Raw genomic sequence first — 24429 nt, forward strand, 5'->3', positions numbered from 1 at the left:
AAATCTCTTTTAATCCAAAATAATGTCTTTAGCAATTCTCTAAATTTCATTTAATAAGCAAGCTACAATTTCCTCAAAATGAAACTGCACACGCAACGAAATAAGTTTGCAACTGTTAAAAATAATTATCACGCGAATACTCGACAACAGTAAGATTTCTTCTTAGTTCACTAAAGGAGAAAGTATTGTATTTTTTCGAATGACCATTATTGCGGTTTACTCACCGTTTGGTCCACGTACGAGTAAGTTTACTAGGAAAACACTGTTCTTCCTTTCTCATTGGTTAAAAGGATATTCTTGGTTCGTTCTCGTGGAACACGATTCACCGATAGAGAAACGTTTGAATTGCTCCCGGGCTTATTAGATCCCATTTGTCAAGAGAGATCTCGGTTTCTAATGCGATGCAAGATACCCTGATATTGGTTTAATTTAATTAACTTCGCTTGACTATGGCACACCAGTGTCTGTTCTATTTTTCATCCCGAGTGTAACAACTCGATTTAAAAACGACTACTTGAAATTAAATTTATTCCCGCTCGTGGATATCCAATTACGGACGAGAAGTGTTTTCTCCAATCGAGAACGGAAAAAATTTGCTGATTTTTCGTGAGGTTGTCGGGGATGTTTCGTTACCGATATGGCTGATAGAAAAATATTTATTTTTAGTTGTGAGATAATTAACCTCTTATCTTGTAACTTCTGCAGTTGCGTTGTTCAGGCTAATTATTGCTACAATGTTCAAACAGAGAAGGAAAATTGAAATGTTACTTTGGATATTCTTGATAATGCAAATTAAAATGTAAAAATAAGGAGAATTGAAAATTCTGAAATGTAAAAATTAGAAATCCTGAAAATTTTGAAATGTAAAAATTAGAAATCCTGAAAATTTTGAAATGTAAAAATTAGACATCCTGAAAATTTTGAAATGTAGAAATTAGAAAATTTAAAAACTCAGAAATGCAAGAATTTTCAAACTCGAGTATTCTGAAACTTAGTACTTCCAAAATTTGAAAATTTGCAAATTAATAGAATAGAAAATTTAAAGACTTGTAACTTCACCTATTCCAAAATTTGAAAATTTCGAAATCAGAAAATTTAAAGATTGCGAATTTAAAAACTTAAGACTACGAATATTTCAAAATTCTCCAGCTCGTCCACAAAACCCAGAAGCAGAAAAATTTGAATACTTGGACATTCACGTATTCTAAAGAGAGATTTCACAACAGGCGTCCCAAGTTAAATCCAGGGCGACATATCCCAGTATTTTAATTCTTTCTTTTCTCTCCAAACACAAGGAGACCGTAAGTTATCTTCTCGCGACAGGAAAAGCGAAAAAAGGTTTTCTCCGTTATTTCCGTGAGGAGGCACCGATTAATAATGTCGCAGCTGTGTGGAATGCAATTAAAATCGTCGTAATAGCTCCGCTAAAGTAGATTTACATAATTCACGATGAAATTTACCACGGTTAATTCAATAATCCCATCGTATAAAGCATTCCCATCAAACTCCATGGTCATGATGTATCGATAGCACATTGAATATTCCTGTTCGTTAGTGTCTACAGCTTCGATTCACCAACGGGAGTTGCACCACTTCTCCGAAGCATGTTGAGCAGCTGGATCGTGAAATTCTATCCTTAATTTTGGATTGTTCGGATATTCAGCGCGGTCAGTGTTGCTAACGGGCAATTTTTACTTTAGTTGCTACTAGTTTCAGTAATTTAGGATATGTTTGAGAGACATTTGCAAATTCTCAAATTTATAATAAGTAGATTAATATTGTTTACTCTAGTCGGTAGAGTCTTATTCATCTTAGAACGACATGGTTGAGGGACACATTTGCAAATTTTCAAATTTATAATAAATAGCTGAATATTTTTTACTTTAGTTGGTACTAGTTTCAGTAATTTAGGATACGTTTGAGAGACATTTGCAAATTCTCAAATTTAGAATAAGTAGATTAATATTTTTTACTCTAGTCGGTAGTGTCTTATTCATCTTAGAACGACATGGTTGAGGGACACATTTGCAAATTTTCAAATTTATAATAAATAGATGAATATTTTTTACTTTAGTTGGTACTAGTTTTAGTAATTTATTAGGACACAGTTGGAGGACACATTCACAAATTTTCAAATTCGTAAGTCTTTAACTTCAACTGTTGGAAATTTACAACTTTGTGAATTTCGTTTTTAATCACATTTGTAGAGGTGGAAATTTACAAATGCAAATTTATTTTCTAATGAAATTGTAGAGTTCGAAATTTACGAATGTAGGAATCATTACTGAATTTAGTTCGAAATTAAATTTTAAAGCTGCAAATTCACAAGTTTGTAAGTTCAATTTACAATTTAATTTCTATGGTTATTCACAAATTTGAAATTGGCAAAATTGCAAATTCTCAAATGCAATAACTTGCAATGTATAACTCTAAGTTTAACTTGCATTTAAATTTCTACTATCAGAAGTATAAAAGTCTTAAAATTTCATCTTCAAATTTTTTAATTCCTATTCCAAATATTTAAATTTCCTAGATGTCAAATTTCCAAATTCCCAAATGTCTGTATCTGCAAGTTTTCAATTTTCCACCCTTCTAAGTTTCCAGATCTCCAATTCCCAAATTCCTAAATTTCTCTCATTTCCAAGCATCCACCCCACAATTTCACACTTCAAAAACTTCCCAATATTCTAAATTTGTAAACCTAAAATTTTGAAACCCTGCCAAGTAAAAATCCGCGCGTGCCACCCCCGACTGCCACGTATTCTCTATGGAAATAAGATATGTTGATTGTCGAACCGGTATTGGCTAGCGTAATTTCGCGAGGGCTGAGAATCGTGGTGGAAAGGTGAGAAAGCACAGCCCTCGTTCGATGCACCGCTGCCCTTCGACGATGGGGATACGTCACGATCGAGGAAGTGCACTCGACGTGGCCACTCGGTTCCGGAGTCACGTATACCACGCGAACTATTAATTCACCGAGGCCTCTTGAGCGGCCGAGTGGAGGGCAAGGGGAGCGCTAGGGGCAAAGAACGGTGACAGGGAACGGGGACAGGAAGTGACGAAATCACAGGGACGAACGTAACTGCGAAAATGGGAGATGAGGTAATGAGTAACGAGGTAGAGTCGAAAAATCAGGGTGACTTTAAAAATCCAAATATTTTAATCAAATTTAATAGGAAATTGAAGGAACTTGAAACTCCAATAATCGTGCACAGATTTCATATTCGAATAACTTTAAGTACGCATTTCAGATTCGAACAACTTTGAATATCGATTTGAAGTTCGCATAGTTCTGATAAATATGTATTTGAAATTCTAATAGTTCTAACAAAGTACGCTCATTTGAAATTCTAATTATTTTAATAACTGAATATGGATATCAAATTGTAAAACTGCTGAATTTTCATTTGCGCAGTTCATGAGTTATGATATAATTTGTGAAATGTATGTAATTTGTAGACGAACTTTTAGATCGCAATATGCTTTCCGCTTTATCTGGGTATCGCAAACTGTTCTGAAGTTGTAAGGTTACAGATAACGAATATCTCGTTAACCATCAGTATTACAATAAAAATAGTTATTATGAAACTTGTAGCTTAGGAAATTCTCTATAGAAAATGTTTAATAAGTTTTCTTGTGCGGAAATTGAGAAAGTTTTTATGAGCTTTTGTTACTAAAAATTTGATAGGGAATCAAAAATAAAAGTGGGAAAATAGTTTTTCGTGAATATCTTGTTATCTATTGGTTTTGAGACAAAAGTAATTATTATGAGATTTATAGCTTAGGAAATTCTCTATAAAAAATGTTTAATCAGTTTTTTTATACGAAATGCAACAAAGGTGCTACGAGCTTTTCTTATTACAAGTTTGATAGAGTCATAGGTAGAAGTAAGAAAGACAGTTTTTCGTGAATATCTTGTTATCTATTGGTTTTAAGGCAAAAGTAGTTATTATAAGATTTGTAGCTTAGGAAATTCTCTATAAAAAACGTTTAATGACTTTCTTCGTACAAGATAGTAAAAAAGATCTTATGTACTATTTCCGCTAAAAGTTTGTATAGAGTCAAAGAAAAAACCGAAAGAAATTATTTATAAATATCTCATCATCTATCAATTCTACGACAAAAATAGTTATAATAAAATTTGTAGCTCAGAAAATTCTCTACAAAAAAGATTCTATAACCTTTTTTCCTAGGAATAACCATTTCCAAGTATAATACTTTGTAACCTAATTCTGTTCGTGCAGTACAATTGAATGTAATTCAGTGTGAAATACGGGGAGTCTTGGATATAACTACTGCTTCAAGATATATCACGCATTGCTTACATTAATGGCTAGATTAAATATGATAAATCACCGGAGGAAGCATGCACTGATTGCAACTCGTGTGAAACTCGCGCGTGCATATTTTGAATGGTTAACTGTGCTTCTATCGGCGTAGTGTGAGCGTCGAGGGGTTAATAGTGTAGGGATTATTTTAATGAAAGCAAAACGTAGGTGCTGGGTTTAACATCCTATTACAAGCTTGTACTGTTACCGATGAAAGCAGGGGCGATTTTCTTCCATCACTTCTGTTTCAATTTAAATGTTCTGAATGTTTCATTGTTGCATTTCGCTTCTTAATTCTTCAATTTCTATTAATTTGTAAATTAAAACATTTGAAGTGTCAACCATAACAACTGTTCACTTGTTTCATGTTTATTTATTCATTTATATATTTACTGATTTATTTATTTACCTTTTAATATGTTTATTTATTTATTTATTTCATTCTTGACTTATTTATTTATTCTACACTTTCATGGTATTTTATTTTCTTCTTTTGTGATACTTTCATGTTAACCTTCAACACAAATTATTCATCCTAACAAATGATTAGAGTGGCAAGCATTCAAAATTATCCGAAAATATTAAGTTCAAAATAATCCGACAATATTATAGGAAACTAAGATTACAGTATGTTCCTTGGAACTTAAATCGAACTTTTTCTCACCTAATTAAAGTTGTCCGATAAACTCCGCAAGCCATCAGCAGCCTCGAAACGAGAGTAGCACTGTAAAAAATGGGGCGAAGTATTGAAAAAAGATTCGTCGCGAACGCGAGAAAAGTAACCCCTTCCGTTGTTTGATAAAACGACAGAACGAGAATTATCGAAGCGCACGAAAGGAGATCCGGATAGGAGTGAAATTCGGGGAAAAAGAAGGAATCGAGGCGTGGAAACGATCTCGTGTGACGTTACCGAAAGGTGCAAAACGAGCAACGTGCAAGAAACGAAACTAGGGTAAACGGTGGAGGGCAGAAAAAACGGAATGGTCGAGGATAAAGGGGAAAATAGAAAAAGAGGAGCTCGTCGAGATATCGCAACTTAGAGTCGGTGAAAAACAGAGAGGAAAAGAACAGGATTGCCCGGATTGTTGGCAATTTATCGGTCGACCGTATAGCCAGATGGAATTAGGGTGACCACTCGATCGCATCCCCGTGCAATTTGCAAGAACCGCGTGACCTCACGTTTGCTACCACTTGATTGGGACACTTGCACACCGCACTGATTTCCATTATATGTATCACGGTCCAGCACGATTTAACACAATTGGCATTACATAATCTCAACTTTTCGACTTTGCAAGATTTTAGGGGAATCATTTATTTTCACGATAAAATGGCGGTTAATTTAATGGAGGTTAATGGCGACATAGATATACTAGTATTGTCATATTAGATATACGTTGTAATTAAACATTATGGTAGTTGTATTTCGTAATAATTTGCTACGTTTCAAGTATATATGAAATTATCTTATACTTCAATTTCATAGTAAATTTCATAGTAGTTCATACAGTAGTCTTTAATTATAATCTGAGTTGCATACGTTGTTCTCTATGTAGTAATATACTCTTTAGCTCACTGTTGGGTTCTGTCCTTCAGACTCCCCATGTGTCTACAGCTGTAAAATAAAAGTTTAACAATTTTTTTATGGGTTTTCTTTTTAAGAAAGTTTGACTCCCTGACAAAAAGTCTGACACGGATTGATCCTACATTCACATATGTCAGTAAGGGTTGGATTTTATAGTATTTTGACTACTTGCATGACTACATGACTACTTTGAATTCAAAACAGCAATTGTTCAACTAAAATTGTCTCCTACAGCAACCTTATATTACTATGAGGTATATTCATACGAGTATACTACTTCAAAAAACTGAAATCCATCTCAACTTTTAAAGATTACTCTATGCATCTGATGTCACAATACTTGATACACTTCATCTATCAAATTACTAACATTGCAAACTAAAATTACACTTTCATCAAACTGTTTTGCTATACAGGGTGGCTCACCACATTTTGCCATCTAGATTTGCGTCATTATTATTACCCATATGATTCCATTTGAAAAAACATTAATGACCTTCATATGTCCTTTCCACCTACATAAAAAAATATACCTCCAGCATATGCCCCTCTCAAAAGCATTCAGCTTCATCTGAAACATTGTTTGCTATGGGTAATAATAATGACGCAAATCTAGATGGTAAAATGTGGTAAGCCACCCTGTATATACCCTACGTATAATAAGTACTCAAAGATATAAAAGACTACGACAGATATACTTCTGTATCACCCAGTATATCCGTGCATGCGTGATAAATGTGTCAGTACTGTCAGGATTTCCCTGGATCGTGTCGTTTGATGGACTTTCATCGACATCCGCGGTGTACCAGCAAGATTGAACTTTGCTCTTTGCCTCTTTTGGCAAACCTCTGCGCCACCTCGAACGATACAACCTCGTTCTTTCTCCCTTCTGTGATAAAGTGCCACGACACTGCTGGTACGCGAGATTTTTACTGCGGCTGCACCGTGGCCCGGTTCTCCGAGAAATGTTGCAGAAACGATCGTCGTGAATTTCGCTGTCCGAAAGTTTCATCGCGGCACGTTTCATTTATGCCGCGTGCGAAAGTGATAAACGAGCGGTTACAAGGATCTCGCGAATTTGCATATCAGTCACGTTACCGCACGAGTTCGATCTCCCTTCGATAACTCGGTTTCCCGGTGCGTCCATGGACAACCATTGATTTCCTCTTCTCGTTGACAGCCATTAAAACCTGGGAAATAGTACTCGGTCGGAGGAACCGGATTTATTGTAGCGTTGTTGTTAGGAAAACAAAGAGGGAGATAAATATTGCCCAATGCTATTGGATCAACTAAATTCACGAGCCGGGGATTTTCTAAGGGAACTAGCATTTTATTCGGATATTCTGTTACTGGGGGAAGTATTTGCAAATCGGTATTTTGTTGAGTTGTGGAATTTTTATTGGGAATATTTTGAGAATTAATTGTACTTTAAGTAGATCTGGTATTTTGTTGGGGACTAATCGAATTTTATTTAAAAATATCCCCTTTAAAAACAAAAATTGCTACTTTTCTTATAAGAAGAATTAATAACTGATGTCATAAAATACGCAAAAAAATCCTTCACCCAAATAGACCGTTGCAAACCTAACTGCAAACCTAATATAAGTTTACCACTTATACTAAATTTAACTTATACTAAAAGTTAATAAACAAAATTACACAAATAAAATACAAATGCGACCTTCTTGACAGATTCTTTCTACCATTTCTTGCGAAGGTGTTTAACTTCTCAATTTACATGGAAATTGCATGTCACAAAATGTCCGTTCGTGCAACTTACGTTATCTATAAACGTAAAAGCAGTATTAGCACATTTTTCATAAATTTCATATTTACGAGCGTGAAAGTTGACGTTTGATGCGAAAGCTTGTATTAAACTCCACGGTGAGCTAGCAATTTTCCTAACTGCGTTTGAAGCAGCCTTCTGTGTATCTTTACGTACAATATCGGCAACAGTTTTTTCGCTTCTTTGTTGCAAATAATTTTCAGTTTTATGAATACTCGAGATCAGTGGTTCGTAAAATTTCTACCTCGATTTTCTCTCTTCGCTTCACCATAAACTGCTTATCAAAGAAAAATCGCACTACTAATTAATAGTTGAACAGCTTCACCCTGTCTCGAGTACAAAAATGCGAAGGACACTTTTAATTATAAAAAATTCATCAACGTCTTTTTCACTTTGCGTTACACAATTTTTTATCGTGGAAAAACATAATTGAATTCTCTTTTAGCATTTTTCTTCGTTAGCGACGAAGTTAATTATGCGTGAGATGATCGGGACAATATGATTGTGGTGCAAATTTTTGTTTGCGAGTGATAAACAAATTGCGAACAGTGATTGTTGTCGATTCATGAAAAAGTGGTTCTAAGTGCACGAAACACCATGAGTAAGCAGGAAAGGGGGCCACCTCCTCCACCACTTCCACCACCATATCCTCATCAAAAGCTCTTCAAGAAGTGCAAGAGTGCAACTTTCCAGCTGGATGGTGCGACGTATACTATAGGTAATTATGTATATTTATTCTCTTTGAAAGATTAAGTCTTTGAAATTCTCCTTTTGTGCTATTGAAGGATATTTATCTTTTTAAATTTCTTAGTTAGGAGGAAAGTTAGTAGAAGAAGAAGTGTTCAGATTTCAGTACAAAATGCAGGGAAATTTTTAGTGCAATACATTTTAACTTTATCAGTACAGTATAAATACATAGTAACAGGAGAGGAAGGAGGAGTAAAATTTTTATTATTCTTCAGATATGCAAATGGGAGAAGTAGAATAAAATTAATTAGAGAGGAAATTTTAAGATAGAGCAGATTACAATATACTAAATTACAAGATAGCATATTCCAATATTGCAAGTTGTAATACAGGGTGTTTCACAATTAGTATAGGTTCCTGAAATGGGAGATAGCTGACGTGATTCTGAATAAGATTTCTCTTTGCAAAAATGGGGTTTGAAGCTTCGTTTTTGAATTATTAAGAAAAAACACGGACCAATGAGAGCGCGAGGATTACACATGCGCAGACGCGAGAGCGACAGCTTCGGATAACGCGTAGTTATCCAACGCGTGATAATCCAACACGCAGGAATGCAACGCGTGGTAATGCAACGCGTGATAATCCTACGCGCAGTAATCCAACGCGTAGTAATACAACGCGTAGTAATACAGCATGTGGATATCCAACGCGTAGTAATCTAGCGCGTGCATATTCAACGCGTAGTAATTCAACGTGTAATAATGCAACGCGTGGTAATTCTAAGCGTAGGAATCTAATGCGTGGTAATCTAACGCGTAGTAATCCAGCGTGTGAATATTCAACGCGTAGTAATCCAGAGCGTGGATATTCAACGCGTAGTAGTCCAACGCGTAGTAATGCAACGCGTGGTAATTCTAAGCGTAGGAATCTAACGCGTAGTTTACCAACGCGTAGTAATACAGCGTGTGGATATCCAACGCGTAGTAATCCAACGTGTAATAACGCAACGCGTGGTAATTCCAAGCGTAGGAATCTAATGCGTGGTAATCTAACGCGTAGTAATCCAGCGTGTGGATATTCAACGCGTAGTTGTCCAACGTGTAGTAATGCAATGCGTGGTAATTCTAAGCGTAGAAATCTAACGCGTAGTTAGCCAACGCGTAGTGATCCAACGCGTAATAATTCAACGCGTAGTAATCCAGAGCGTGGATATTCAACGCGTAGGAATCTAACACGTAGTAATCTAACGCGTAGTAATCCAGCGTGTGGATATTCAACGCGTAGTAATCCAGAGCGTGGATATTCAACGCGTAGTAATGCAAGGAGTGGTAATTCTAAGCGTAGGAATCTAACGCGTAGTTAACCAACGCATAGTAATCCAACGCGTAATAATTCAGCGCGTAATAATTTTCACGCTCTGATTGGTCCGTGTTTTTCCTTAATAATTCAAAAACGAAGCTTCGTACCCCATTCTCGCAAAGGGAAATCTTATTCAGAATCACGTCAGCTATCCCCCATTTCAGGGACCTAGTTATGAGACCCTGTACAAACCTAAATCTATAAACCTAACTATTATTTTGATTATAACATAAATCTAAAGATTATCACAAAAACCTCCCCTTCTATTTCAAAATCTTCCTATACCACCGATATCACTACCAGCCTCCATATTTCATTTTCATCTGCCTACACTTCAAGCCTCTCTATACAAATCCATTCGAATCAATACTAACGAGAACTTAAACGAGTTTCCACTAACTGCGTTTCAATTTCGCGCCATTTCCGCGGAAGAATACACAGCAAACAAAATGTCCTCGGTAAATTTGACGTCGCAAGAATATTTACCGAAATAAAAAGATGATAATAGCCCAGCAAATATATCCTATCGGAACGCTAATGGATTGTTATTGGTCGATTGCTTGGGGTTGCTTCGATGAAAACGAACACGATCGGATTGCTAATGCCGCAAAGGAGATCCTTAAGGACCACTTGTTTCGTCGATACAGCTGCACGCAAATATCACTTTTCCATATCGGTGTTTCGTTTCCATTCTTCGATTGGAACTTCTGACGATTCCCACTAGAATAATGCCCCTGCGTTTTATTCTTTATTGATATTCTTTTACCCGAACGCTTTTCAACGGACGACTTCGTTTAAGGGGACTACGCAGTCAAATCGCTTGAAACGAAGCATTCTCTCAGAAGTAATTCCGAGGAAATGAAAACAAGCTTCCTGTTGCGTAGGACAAATAGTTTCTTAAGATATAATAGTTTTTTAAGGCACACGTTTCTATTTTAACACCTTGACGATTCGTAATTCAAATCTCGAGTTTCTTACAAAAATTAGTCGAACGCGTAGTAATGCAACGCGTGGTAATTCTAAGCGTAGGAATCTAATGCGTGGTAATCTAACGCGTAGTAATACAGCGTGTGGATATTCAACGCGTAGTAATCCAGAGCGTGGATATTCAACGCGTAGTAGTCCAATGCGTAGTAATGCAGTGCGTGGTAATTCTAAGCGTAGGAATCTAACGCGTAGTTAGCCAACGCGTAGTGATCCAACGCGTAATAATTCAATGCGTAGTAATCCAGAGCGTGGATATTCAACGTGTAGTAGTCCAACGCGTAGTAATGCCATGCATGGTAATTCTAAGCGTAGGAATCTAACGCGTAGTTAGCCAACGCGTAGTGATCCAACGCGTAATAATTCAATGCGTAGTAATCCAGAGCGTGGATATTCAACGCGTAGTAGTCCAACGCGTAGTAATGCAACGCGTGGTAATTCTAAGCGTGGGAATCTAACGCGTAGTAATCCAGCGTGTGGATATTCAACGCGTAGTAATCCAGAGTGTGGATATTCAACGCGTAGTAGTCCAATGCGTAGTAATGCCATGCATGGTAATTCTAAGCGTAGGAATCTAATGCGTGGTAATCTAACGCGTAGTAATCCAGCGTGTGGATATCCAACGCGTAGTAATCCAACGTGTAATAATGCAGCGCGTGGTAATTCAAAGCGTAGGAATCTAATGCGCGGTAATCTAACGCGTAGTAATCCAGCATGTGGATATTCAACGCGTAGTAATCCAGCGTGTGGATATTCAACGTGTAGTAATCCAGAGCGTACAATTTTCAAAGATTGCAACACTTATTTTTCAACACAGCGCAGCGCGCTGTCATTAATTAGGGATGTAAGAGAATATTTCTGGAGCTACATTAGTATCTGTCGTTGTACAACAATGAAAAAGTAGATTAAAACGGAATTTTCATTAACCTTGATAGAAGCTTGAAGTCGATGTTCATTTAAGAAGAAAATGAGTTTGCTCCTTAACCTTTGCAGCTGCCAAATCTTGAGATTTCGAACACGTCATTACCGAAGACATTTCCAAAAAATAACAAAGAAACTGGAATTAAAAGTAACAAAGATAAATATGACTATTAACTGAAATATTCTTCAAGTGAAACGTAACAAGTTACTTGGAACGAAGATTTTTAAGTTAACATTGTGTGACTACTATATTAACGTTCCTTTGTTCTTTTGAAGCTCGATTAAAACTTAGAAAAGCAGAAGTCTTGCCGCAGTGATTAATTGTGTCGCGCAGGAAGCAAAGCGTTAGATTTAGAAAGAAACGTGAAGATGTTGCAAGTCACGTTTGCCAATTTAACGAACTTCACGAGTCTGCATTGCGCACATTCATGCAGCAAACTAGTTGCTGGAAATATATACATTTCAGAAAAAGATGAAAAAATCCTTATCGATGTTTGGCCTATTTACTCGGATATGACGTGATTTCTTTTTTAGAAAAAATAATTTGAAATATTTCGTTGGAGTGTACGAATGTGAGCTTTTTAAAGGTCATAGACTTTTTGAAGGTTCGTGGACGGAGTTTGTATTAATTTTAAAATTCTATTTTAATAAATTACTTGTTAGCATTTATTGAAATTAGTTACCTGTTAGTATTACTGTTAGTATTTATAATATAGTTAATTAGTATTTATAAATTATGACAGGTAGTTGTGTATTTTTAATTTATTCGATTTTTGGGATGAATAATTTTTTTCTGTAGATAATTATATTAGATAGCAATCTTCAGATAATATTAGACAGCAAAAAATTTTTCTTTTAATTTATTCGATTATTTAAAGAGTAATTTTATCTTCAGATAATTAAGTTAGATAGCAAATAATTTTTACTGAATTCATTCAATTATTCAGACGAAGAATTTTCACCTTAAGTGATTATGTTGGACAGCAAATAATTCTTCCTTCACTTAGTACATTTTTTAATTCATGTAAGAATACATTTTTTAATTAATTTAATTATTCACTCGAATAATTTCTTTCTCAATAATTATAACGTGAACTCCAAATTCAAACTTCAACATCAGCTTTCAACTTCAAATATCATTTATTATTAAAATAACAATAGTTGAACTATAATTTCATAGTCAACTTCGTAAAATATCAGTCACACTCATGACACATGTGATCTTCCAGTAAATCCCTAAATCCACAATAAAAATGACAAAGGTTCCCTATCGTACAACAGTGTCTTCTTCATTTCCTAATGCATACAACGAGAGGATACGGCCTACAGATTTACCTAGTTTTAATGAAAGCCACGTTTCACTCTTGGAATATCTATCAGAGCCCCTTCAAAGAAATCGTTCCGATTCAATGCGTGTGCATCGGTACGTCAATGCATAGTACGAGAGATTCACTGCGTTCATTGATCCATGAACAAAGCTCGAGAAGTTGTCCAACTTGTCCCTGCTGAATAATCGAACTTTCAGTCAGTTGCGCGGGAAAAAAACCAGACCGAAAAAAGAATAGCTATATTAGGTTCATTTAAAACGTCCATTTCATGACGATTATGAACAAGTTGGTTTTATGGGGGTTTAACCACATGCGCTGTAATAGAAGGTTGTAAAGTTATGTAGTCTATTTGTTGTAGATTATTTTATGTGTAATTGAATTTTTATGGATTTAGTCATGGGCAGAGTTAAATAAGTAAGGATAAGTGTGAGGAGCATTGGGTAGAATTTGGGGGACTTGGGAATTTGGGGAATTTGAGAATTTGGGAATTTGAGAATTTGGAAGTTTGAGAATTTGGGAGTTTGGGAATTTGGGGGCTTGAGAATTTAAGCGTTTGGGAATTTGGGTGCTTGAGAATTTGGAAGCTTGAGAATTTGGGAGTTTGGGTTTTGGGTGCTTGAGAATTTGGGGGCTTGAGAATTTGGGAGTTTGGGAATTTGAGTGCTTGAGAATTTGGGTGCTTGAGAATTTGAGAGCTTGAAAATTTGGGTGCTTGAGAATTTGGAAGTTTGAGAATTTGGGAGTTTGGGAATTTGGGGGCTTGAGAATTTCGGTGCTTGAGAATTTGGAAGCTTGAGAATTTGGGAGTTTGGGAATTTGGGGGCTTGAGAATTTCGGTGCTTGAGAATTTGGGGAATTTGAGAATTTGGAAGCTTGAGAATTTGGGAGTTTGGGAATTTGGGTGCTTGAGAATTTGGGTGCTTGAGAATTTGGGTGCTTGAGAATTTGGAAGTTTGAGAATTTGGGAGTTTGGGAATTTGGGGGCTTGAGAATTTCGGTGCTTGAGAATTTGGAAGCTTGAGAATTTGGGAGTTTGGGAATTTGGGGGCTTGAGAATTTCGGTGCTTGAGAATTTGGGGAATTTGAGAATTTGGAAGCTTGAGAATTTGGGAGTTTGGGAATTTGGGTGCTTGAGAATTTGGGTGCTTGAGAATTTGGGTGCTTGAGAATTTGGAAGTTTGAGAATTTGGGAGTTTGGGAATTTGGGGGCTTGAGAATTTCGGTGCTTGAGAATTTGGAAGCTTGAGAATTTGGGAGTTTGGGAATTTGGGGGCTTGAGAATTTCGGTGCTTGAGAATTTGGGGAATTTGAGAATTTGGAAGCTTGAGAATTTGGGAGCTTGGGAATTTGGGTGCTTGAGAATTTGGGTGCTTGAGAATTTGGGTGCTTGAGAATTTGGGTGCTTGAGAATTTGGAAGCTTGAAAATTTGGAAGCTTGAGAATTTGGAAGTTTGAGAATTTGAGAGCTTGAGAATTTGAGAGTTTGAGAATTTGAAAGTTTGAGAATTTGAGAGTTTGAGAGTTTGAGAGTTTGAGAGTTTGAGAGTTTGAGAGTTTGAGAGCTTGAGAATTTGAGAGTTTGAGAATTTGAAAGTTTGAGAATTTGAGAGTTTGAGAGTTTGAGAGTTTGAGAGTTTGAGAGTTTGAGAGTTTGAGAGTTTTCGAGTTTGAGAGTTTGACAGTTTGAGAGTTTGAGAGTTTGAGACTTTAAGACCTTGCCAACCTAAAAACTTGAAAATTTGATAATATCCTAATAAGATTACAAAAATTCGACAATTTGACATTCTGACCACTTGACTATTTCAAACTTTGCTCACATACTTGCAAAATAATATCTAAACTCCCACTTTGCCTAATACTCTCACTTGCAACTCACCAACTTAAATCCTCATGCCCCAAAACTCCCAGAATCATAAAACAAAAAATTTCCAAATCTCCTACCCATACAATCAACTTAAAAATGATTACCCTTATCAGTTTAAGAGTATCGTTGTTTAAGCGTCTTTACCGAAAGGATTAGCGGAATTCCTTGAAATTCCAACACAATCGTTAGGTCGATACAGAGGCAAACGCGTCTTCACCTTTGTTCCTTTGAAGAAGGATGGAAGTAGAACGGCTGCAATTACGAGAGGCAATAAGCGTGATACAAAAGATGCAACAGAACGGTCCTTTGCAGAATGAGCACTCACTTGGACAAGTTTTTGAAGAAGAACGTTGCTACGATAACGGGAATCTTTACGACAGCTGCAAAAAGCAGCCAACTGTCATTAAAACGGCAAACCATGAGGTTTCCTCTCTTCGTGTTCTAAAAATAATTATGAACGACTACAAAACAAAGTTGTTATCTTCTCTGTGCAACGCGCTCAGGACAGACTTACACATTCCGTTGCTAATGAGTTCGCGTTCGCTCGAAAACAAACTGCGCAAGAAAGTATGTTTTTTTAATTGTGTGGAGGAAATAAACAGAAAATATCTCGTTACGTTTAATACGGTAGTGAGAGGTTTAGCGGAGTTTTGTTTTATCGGATGAAGACAATTGGTGCTGGGAAGAAAATGTTATGTAGTTTGGAATATTAGGAATATTATGTGGATGCAGAGATAGATGTTGATAGCAATTATGGTTGATCTTAATAGCAATTAAAGCATTGTTTTTTGTTGTAAAAATTTTGACAGAGGGTTGATAGTTGGGGGTGTAAATATTTTTTAATAGGCACTGTTTTTGGATATTTAGGTTTTTAGATTTCTAGGTTTCTGGATTTTTAGAGTTCAAGTTTTTTAGGATTTTAAATTTCTAGGTTTTTGAATTCCTGGATTTTTAGATTTATAAATTTCTGAATTTTTATATTTTTAGATTTTTGAGCTTTTGGATTTTTAGATTTCTAGAGTTCTGGATTTTTAACTTTGTAAATTTCTATATTTATTGATTTTAAGATTTTTAAGTTTGCAAGCTTCTAGACTGCCAGGTACCTAAGTTTCTATATTTCTAGATTTTTAGCTTAAAGATTTCTGGATTTCTAAATTTGTACATTTCCAGATTAATTGATTTCAAGATTTTTAAGTTTGCAAGCTCCGAGATTTCCAGTTTTCTAAGTTTCTATATATCTAGATTCATAGATTTATAGATTTTTAAATTTCTAAACTCTTAAATGCCTAAATTCTTAAATTACTAAAATTCCTAACCTCAAAACTTCATGAACCCTAACTTCATAAATTTGCATATTAAAAATTCAAAACTTAACACCTTCAAAAATTTGTACCTACAAAACTCCTCAAAAAAGCTTTTAACAGCTTGAATTAAATTAAAAAGTATCCCCACCAAAAAATAATGAAATCCCAAACTTCTAAATTGCATCACTGAAACAGCCGGCTAAAGATTAAGAATATTTCCCCGTCCAGCAGATTTTAATTTAAAAAGGATGAAAGTGTCATAGAAGTCTTTTTTTACTTATTGTTAATACTATATGAGGCAGTATTTTTAGACCGAGAGTTTCTCCTTATAAAGTCACAGAAAATAGAGTATCGCTGGTGTGTGGCTCGACCCTTAAAGAAACTGGGTAAGAGCATTTAGGTAAGGGAGCTCGGGGCTGTGAAAGAAATCTACAAAATTCACTGTTCCAAGAAAACTCGAGCCTTGGGTTAACCGTACAACCACCGTAGAAATTGAATTTGCCCAAAAGCTTTACTTCTTCTATCCTTCAGAGATTCGTTTATTATTTTAACAAGATTAAATGAGAGATTGTATTCCTTTCATATGACTCAGTTTCAAATGCGAAACACTGAATCAGTTTGGAACGAAAAACGTTTAATAAAAAGCAAATAAAACGTAATTTTATTATACGTAATGAAACATGAGCTTAATTCTAGCGAACGTATGATTGATTAATAGATATAAATAAAAGAACTGTATTTAAGACATGAAGTTTACAACTAGAGTTTTTCCTATGTACTTGTTCGAGTGTCTCTTCGATTACGTTTCACAAAAGCAGGGAGTGGGTACAATTTCTGTGACATTGCTGAGGGGAACAGTTTCTTTTTTATTGGTTTAGCTAAAATTTGAGTGGAGATGGAAATGCAAATGACGTGTGAAGTGAGTCTGCTTTACTCAAAGTGAGCAAGTAAAACACAATACCTCGACATAGAAAACTGCAAACAAAAGACTACTGCTAAGGTTAAGGGTTCGCAACCAGATGTGACTTACAATAAAATACTCGCTAGAATGTATGACTCCTTGGGTCTTATTGCTACGGGTAAATTGATTTGAAACTACAAATGAAGGAACGAAAAACCGTTAAAGTATCGCTAAAAACTTGTACTAATCCTCTCGCTGTAATATGCACTCTACGACCTAATACATTTATTGTAATTATTTCTTAGATGTCTGGTACCGCCGAGAGACGTGTCGCCGCTGAATATCTGGACTTTTTGTGTTTCGATACAATACTTGACTTAACTCGTGGAATTTTGAATAATATGTTGAATCTTGGCCCAGTTTCAAGCAATTTGAACAAGGTCTATTAATCTTACCTTTGTTGTTCCTATTTAATTGTACCCACTCGTAAAATAACAATTTAATGCGCGTTATTTGTCAACAATTTGGCGCAAGCGGCATTAAATTAACAAAATTGCGACACAGTCCACAGGGATTAGTTGTGAATAGGAGTAATCTGCGAAATAATTTATAAACACGGTTCCTGTACCTTCATTTTGGTGTTTTAAATAATTTGGAGGTGTTCATTGGTACTTGTTGAAACATAAATTTTTTACTGGTGAGAAAAAATTTTTTATTGTAAACAGCGTGGTTGGAAGGTGAAAGGAAAATTGTATTTTGGGAATAACTTGGTATACGATGCTTCTATGACAAAAATGATTATTATGAAAGTTGTAGCTTGGGAAATTCTCTATAAAAAAGGTCCTATTGGTTATTTTTGTAGGAGTAACCATTTGTGAGATAAACACCTGTACCTTCATTTAGGCGTTTTAAATAATTTGGAGATGTTCATTGATACTTGTTGAAATATAAATTTTAATGCTAACACGCAAATTATCGTTTCTGAGAAATGAATTACTATGAAGACAAATTACAATCAAGAACGAAATTGCGAAAGTTTCGGAAAGTTCATTGGAAATTCATATTTCATATGCCATATGGAGCGAAATTAGAACGATTTTCCTTAATCGCTCATTCCGCCCGTCACTTCCGCGGAATAAATTTTCCGCATACGTGCACGACACACGTTAAGCTGAATAATTTCTTTCTGTTCGTCCGATCGATTCGCGACTCGATTCGTAAATGCCCGAGGAAAAATTGTACAAATTTATCAGATGCATTCTACGTTGCTCGTTTTTCATCGCAATTCGCTAACAAGCTGACGACGAAACCGAAAGATCGAAAGTACTCGCGAATATTAATTCATTATGCATACAAGGATGCTCGTTAAATCTACCATCCTCGTTCAAGCCAGAGAAATATCGGTAATTAATTATACAAGCTGCAGCGGTTTTTATGGCGATAAACAACGACCGGATAAAACGGTTTTATCGCCGTAAAAAACTACCATTTTCTGATATTTGAATTTCAAGCGCGGAAGAAAATTGGGAAAATTATCACGGCGTATATTGGAAAAACGAGCTGAGAGCGAATTAAATAATTCAACGCTGGAAATAATACTCTGAATGAAACGGATGAAAGTAAACGCGGAAACTTTTATTTTGTCTGAGGAAAAACATGCTTTGTTCCCGCGAAAAAATTGCTGATTCTCTGAATTAGTTGTAGGGAAATATTTCGTAAATGAGATGAATTTATAAATTAGCAAACTTTATATTTATGAATTGAGGATATTTTTATGTTGATGAATTTTTGAATATTTATATTTGTAAATTTCTGAATTTACTATGTTATGAAGTTTTCAATTTCTTAATCATTTAACTTCTCAATTTCTAAATCACCAAACTTCTATGTCTCCTTTCGAAGACTTCAAATTTTTTCATTTCCATAACTGTGAATCTTCAAGTTACTAAATTTCCAAATTTCTTAACCTTCAAATTTAAAAATATTCAGACTACTAAATCTCCAAATCTGAAAATTTTCAAAATTTTAAATCTCCAAACCTCTAAACCTCCAAACCTCCAAATCTTCAAATCTCCAAATCTCCAAATCTCGAAAGCCTCAAATCTCCAAATCTCCAAATCTTTAAATCTCCAAATCTCTAAACCTCCAAATCTTCAAATCTCCAAATCTCCAAATCTCCAAACCTCTAAACCTACAAACCCCCAAACTTCCAAATCTTCAAATCTTCAAATCTCAAAATCGTCAAATTTACAAATCTTCAAATCTCCAAACCTTCCAATCTCCAAATTTCCAAATCTCGAAAGCCCCAAATCTCCAAATCTCCAAATCCCGAAAGCCCCAAATCTCCAAATCTCCAAATCTCCAAATCTCCAAATCTCCAAATCTCCAAATCTCCAAATCTCCAAATCTCCAAATCTCCAAATCTCCAAATCTCCAAATCTCCAAATCTCCAAATCTCCAAATCTCCAAATCTCCAAATCTCCAAATCTCCAAATCTCCAAATCTCCAAATCTCCAAATCTCCAAATCTCCAAATCTCCAAATCTCCAAATCTCCAAATTTCCAAATCTCCAAATCTCCAAACCTCCAAATCCCCAACCCTCCAAATCTCACCCAAACAATTTTCCAGTAAAACTAAAATTATTCTCATAGTAAAAACAATACTTTCTTAACAATAACTAAATTTTTCCTTCACAATCATTAGTACTATTAACATATCCCACTATCACATACAAACTTGTTACATCAAAGTCTGTCGCCAACATAACGAAAGGCGCAGATCTGAAACGTTAATTATATATACATTTTTTTTCTTGAAGACAGGCTATTGACAGAAGTGCTCGTCGAGCTCTCGACATTAAGCTGGTTTTCATCTTTTTCATGAGTTAGAATGCACGATGCATGAAACGAGACTACTTTCAGCAGATCGTGGTAATTAACATTCACGTAACTCGGCTCGCATTTTCAGATGCACGAAGTTCGAAGCGGTAATGCGGTTTCGTTTTCAGATGGTCATGCAAGAACGAAATTTGCGGAAGCTCCAGCATTTTGGTTCTCTTCTATCTATGTAATTAGATCTATATCTATCGAACCGGTACTTTCAAACAGATTGTTGCCGTGACGAATGAAATTTCACGTTTAAACGTACGGTGGAAACTACGGCGATCAATAAATTGCTGAAAGTCGAGGCGAAATTTAATTAATTGATTTAGATTGGAGGTGAAACGATAATTTGTTCAACTTTGAGTGACAGAATTTTAAAGTTTAACTTGTTATGTTTAAACGTTTTAGTTTGGTGATTTAATGTTTGGGTAATTTGAAGTTATTGATATTTAGAGGTCCTTTTAATAAGTTTGACGATTTTAGTATAGAAACTTTAGTTTTGAGATTTCTGGGTTGTAAATTTAAAAGTTTGCAGATGTGGGAGTTTAGAAATATGGGAACTTTTGTATTTTGGAAGTTGAGTACTTTGGTATGTGGAGATCTAGTGATTGCGAAATTTACAAGCTGAGAAATTTGGTGATTTTGAAATTTAGGAATTTGGAAATATTGAAATATGATAATCTAGGAATTTACGGATGTATGAATTTAAGAATTTATAAATCAACGAATCGAGGAATTTTGAAATCTAGGGATCTAGGGATTTAGGGATTTATAGATTTAGGGATTTAGGGATTTAGGGCTTTAGGGATCCAGTGAGTTAGGGATCTAATGATTTAGGGATCTAGTGAATTAGGGATCTAATGATTTAGGGATCTAATGATTTAGGGATCTAGTGATTTAGGGATCTAGTGATTTAGGGATCTAGTGATTTAGGGATTTAATGATTTAGGTACTTAGGTATTTCGGTATTTCGGTATTTTGGTATTTAGGTATTTAGGTATTTAGGTATTTAGGTATTTAGGTATTTAGGTATTTAGGTATTTAGGTATTTAGGTATTTAGGTATTTCCGTATTTCGGTATTTAGGTATTTAGGTATTTAGGTATTTAGGTATATAGGAATTTAGAAATCTAGGGATTTAGTAATCTAGGAATCCAGGAATTTAGTACTCTAAGAATCAAGGAATCTAGAAATCCAGAAATGTTGTTTCTACTAATCCAGAAATCCAAAAATTTAAAAACCTAAAAGTCCAAAAATCTCCAAACAACAAAATCCACAAATTCAAAAACCTAAAAATTGTCATTTGGTCCCCAAATTGACTACTCAGTGCGTAGGGGGCTCCAACGCACGCTACGCCCCTGTACGCTCCGCCCACGTGTCCTCCGATTGGCCAACTGTAATTCCCCATAACTTCATAACCTATAACCCAATCAAAAATTGCAAAAGGAACTTTTGCTCTCAAATTGTACTCTCTTTCATTCCACGCAATAATAATTAACTGTTACGGACCACGTATACCAATTTTAATTAGTAGTCCAGTTACTACATAATCGGATTACATCGCGCTGACATTGACGAACAGACGAAACCGGAGCGAGCGACAAACTTCAAAGCAACAACGTAGACATCTGAGAACGTTAAACATTAATCTCTGAAATGTCGTGCACGTGGCAGTTGGATACGATGATCCTGCTACTGTGTCAGCATGTGCTGCCAAGAAGTTAGGGGAGAAGGCTTCAGGCTGGTCAGAATCGGGATAAGGTGGTGCAATCAAGGGTATATGCCCCTCTTGCCCCTGTGCAATCTCAACTGACACCAGTTCCCGCAATACTAAGCTAACGGAGTTAGCGGTTTTAAATACGTGATATCGGTTGATCAGATTACTGAATTCATACTCAAATACATGTTAGATGAATCTTGTCACGGTTTCACTGTTCAGGATCGTTGAAGAATGTTTAGCTCGTATTTTTTTCGTTAACGTATTTTTACTTTTACACAGCAAATTCTGATTAATTGTTGAGGTTTGTTAGACAAGAATTAGTGTTAATTGCTAATGTTTATGAGACAATTAACTGTTTTTGACAGGAGATTTATGGATGTTTGGTTACGTTAATGGGAATTAGAAAGGATAATGGATGAGATATCGTTGTTTGAGAGACGTGAAATATTAATATTCTAATACTATTGATAAATACTGTTAAAATAAATATGAGTCCATTTCTGTTTGACTAAATACAAAAATTGTAACATGACAGAATAACTGTTCTTCCTTTCTTCAAGATACATAATTTGATAACTTTTGAACAAATACAAACTTGTACAAAAATACTGTTTTATTATAAATACACTATCAAAAGCTAATTATTTACACGAGTCACATTTTTATATGACAAATATTTTGCTGATACAGAAATACGTAAATGAAAGAAATATGTATGGAAAATAATAATAGAAAGTTTGTAGTGCAAAATATTAAACGAAAGGATGAGATTGAAAAAATTCAGTATTCGCGTTTTTGATAAGCGATAATCTGCCGTGCTATATACGTCCATTTCCACTGCAGCAGTTGACGTGTTAATGGCTTAATGATTCCATCTGACAAGTAGTAATTAGAGAAAACGAGTCAGACATAGAAGTGGTAAGAACCGATAACCCGTGCAGTAGTCATTCACCGGATTGATCAGACAGACAGTGATATTAGTGTCTGTCAGACGTGGTGATTATGATCGACGCTTGCAACAGACAAAATTTCTATTCCTTGATCATGAATAATACTTGGATAAATCTAATTAGGGTTATAAATCGATTAGTCCAATTTGAGAAAGATCGAAATTGCAAAGAACGTAATTAAGGTGAGCCGATTATTTTGCAAAGTAGAGTCATAGTTTTATTATTCTCATTTAGCAAATGTACATAGGGTTAGGTACATTTAGGTTAGGTACGTTTAGTACATTTGGCAAATATAATTAGAATGGAATGATTTAAAAATGTGATCATAATAGACATGTATAAATTTAAAAAATTATAAAATGGTTCTCGATATAATTATTTCAAGATAATGAATTTAAATATTCATTACAGCAATATTATCCGATAAATCTGTATTAATACGTATGTCAATATTATCAAACTTTACACGAATAATTATTAAGGAAAAACACGGACCAATCAGAGCGCGAAGATTATTACGCGTCGAATTATTACACGTTGGATTACTACGCGTTGGCTAACTACGCGTTAGATTCCTACGCGTTGGCTAACTACGCGTTAGATTCCTACGCTTAGAATTACCACGCGTTGGACTACTACGCGTTGAATATCCACGCTCTGGATTACTACGCGTTTAATTATTACGCGTTGGATCACTACGCGTTGGCTAACTACGCGTTAGATTTCTATGCTTAGAATTACCACGCGTTGCATTACTACGCGTTGGACTACTACGCGTTGAATATCCACGCTCTGGATTACTACGCGTTGAATTATTACGCGTTGGATCACTACGCGTTGGCTAACTACGCGTTAAATATCTACGTTTAGAATTACCACGCGTTGCATTACTACGCGTTGGACTACTACGCATTGAATATCCACGCTCTAGATTACTACGCCTTGAATATCCACACGCTGGATTACTACGCGTTAGATTACCATGCGTTAGATTACCATGCATTAGATTCCTACGCTTAGAATTACCACGCGTTGCATTATTACACGTTGGATTATTACGCGTTGAATATGCACGCGCTAGATTACTACGCGTTGGATATCCACACGCTGTATAGCCACGCATTGTATTACTACGCGTTGGATTACTACGCGTAGGATTATCACGCGTTGCATTACCACGCGTTGCATTACTGCGTGTTGAATTATCACGCGTTGGGTAACTACGCGTTATCCGAAGCTGTCGCTCTCGCGTCTGCGCATGCGTAATCCTCGCGCTCTGATCGGTCCGCGTTTTTCCTTAATAATTCAAAAATGAAGCTTCAAATCCAATTTTTGCAAAGGGAAATTTTATTCAGAACCACGTTACCTACCTTCCACTTCAGGGACCTACAGTTGTGAGACCTATGTAAATATTACGAAATAATCCTAAATTAATAGTGAAACCTATAGAATATGAATTACTAAGAACATTAATCCTCACTTTAAACGCTTCATCCTACACACGTCTCTAATGAATGAAAGTACAGTTGCTCTTGATTTATATCTTATCTATTTCTTATTCAATGAATCTCCCTTTATCCATTGATACATGAAGCGGACAGTATTTCGTGCATTCAGTTACGTAATAAGTGCTATTTTTAGACTCACATTCTTACAGCGGTACTTAAGCCACGTTTGTGCAAGGGTCGTAGAATATTGAACTGCATTATCTTCTCTTCTTAAATGAAGTTTATATATACAGTGTTCCTAAATATGTCCAACATACACAAAGCATTATTCTAGAATACAACTCTTGTTATCTATTCCTTTCTGCACGCAAATCCAGCCTAGT

At 35.5% G+C, this 24429-nt stretch overlaps 1 protein-coding gene across 5 annotated transcripts in view; it reads left to right on the forward strand.

Moving 5' to 3' along the window:
• LOC100881927 (dual specificity calcium/calmodulin-dependent 3',5'-cyclic nucleotide phosphodiesterase 1) overlaps positions 1-24429 on the forward strand; it is a 245801-nt gene that overhangs the window by 74168 nt on the left and 147204 nt on the right. For 3 of the 5 annotated variants that reach the window (XM_076532282.1, XM_076532281.1, XM_076532283.1), the window contains exon 2: positions 8145-8417. The exons of the other annotated variants lie outside the window; for them this stretch is intronic. In XM_076532282.1, the coding sequence (XP_076388397.1) occupies positions 8297-8417 (121 nt within the window). In that variant the 5' untranslated portion in view covers positions 8145-8296. The remainder of the gene's footprint in view (positions 1-8144; positions 8418-24429) is intronic. 5 annotated transcript variants of the gene reach the window in all.

This window comes from Megachile rotundata, chromosome 5 (assembly GCF_050947335.1).
Source record: "Megachile rotundata isolate GNS110a chromosome 5, iyMegRotu1, whole genome shotgun sequence".
Lineage (NCBI taxonomy): Eukaryota > Metazoa > Arthropoda > Insecta > Hymenoptera > Megachilidae > Megachile > Megachile rotundata.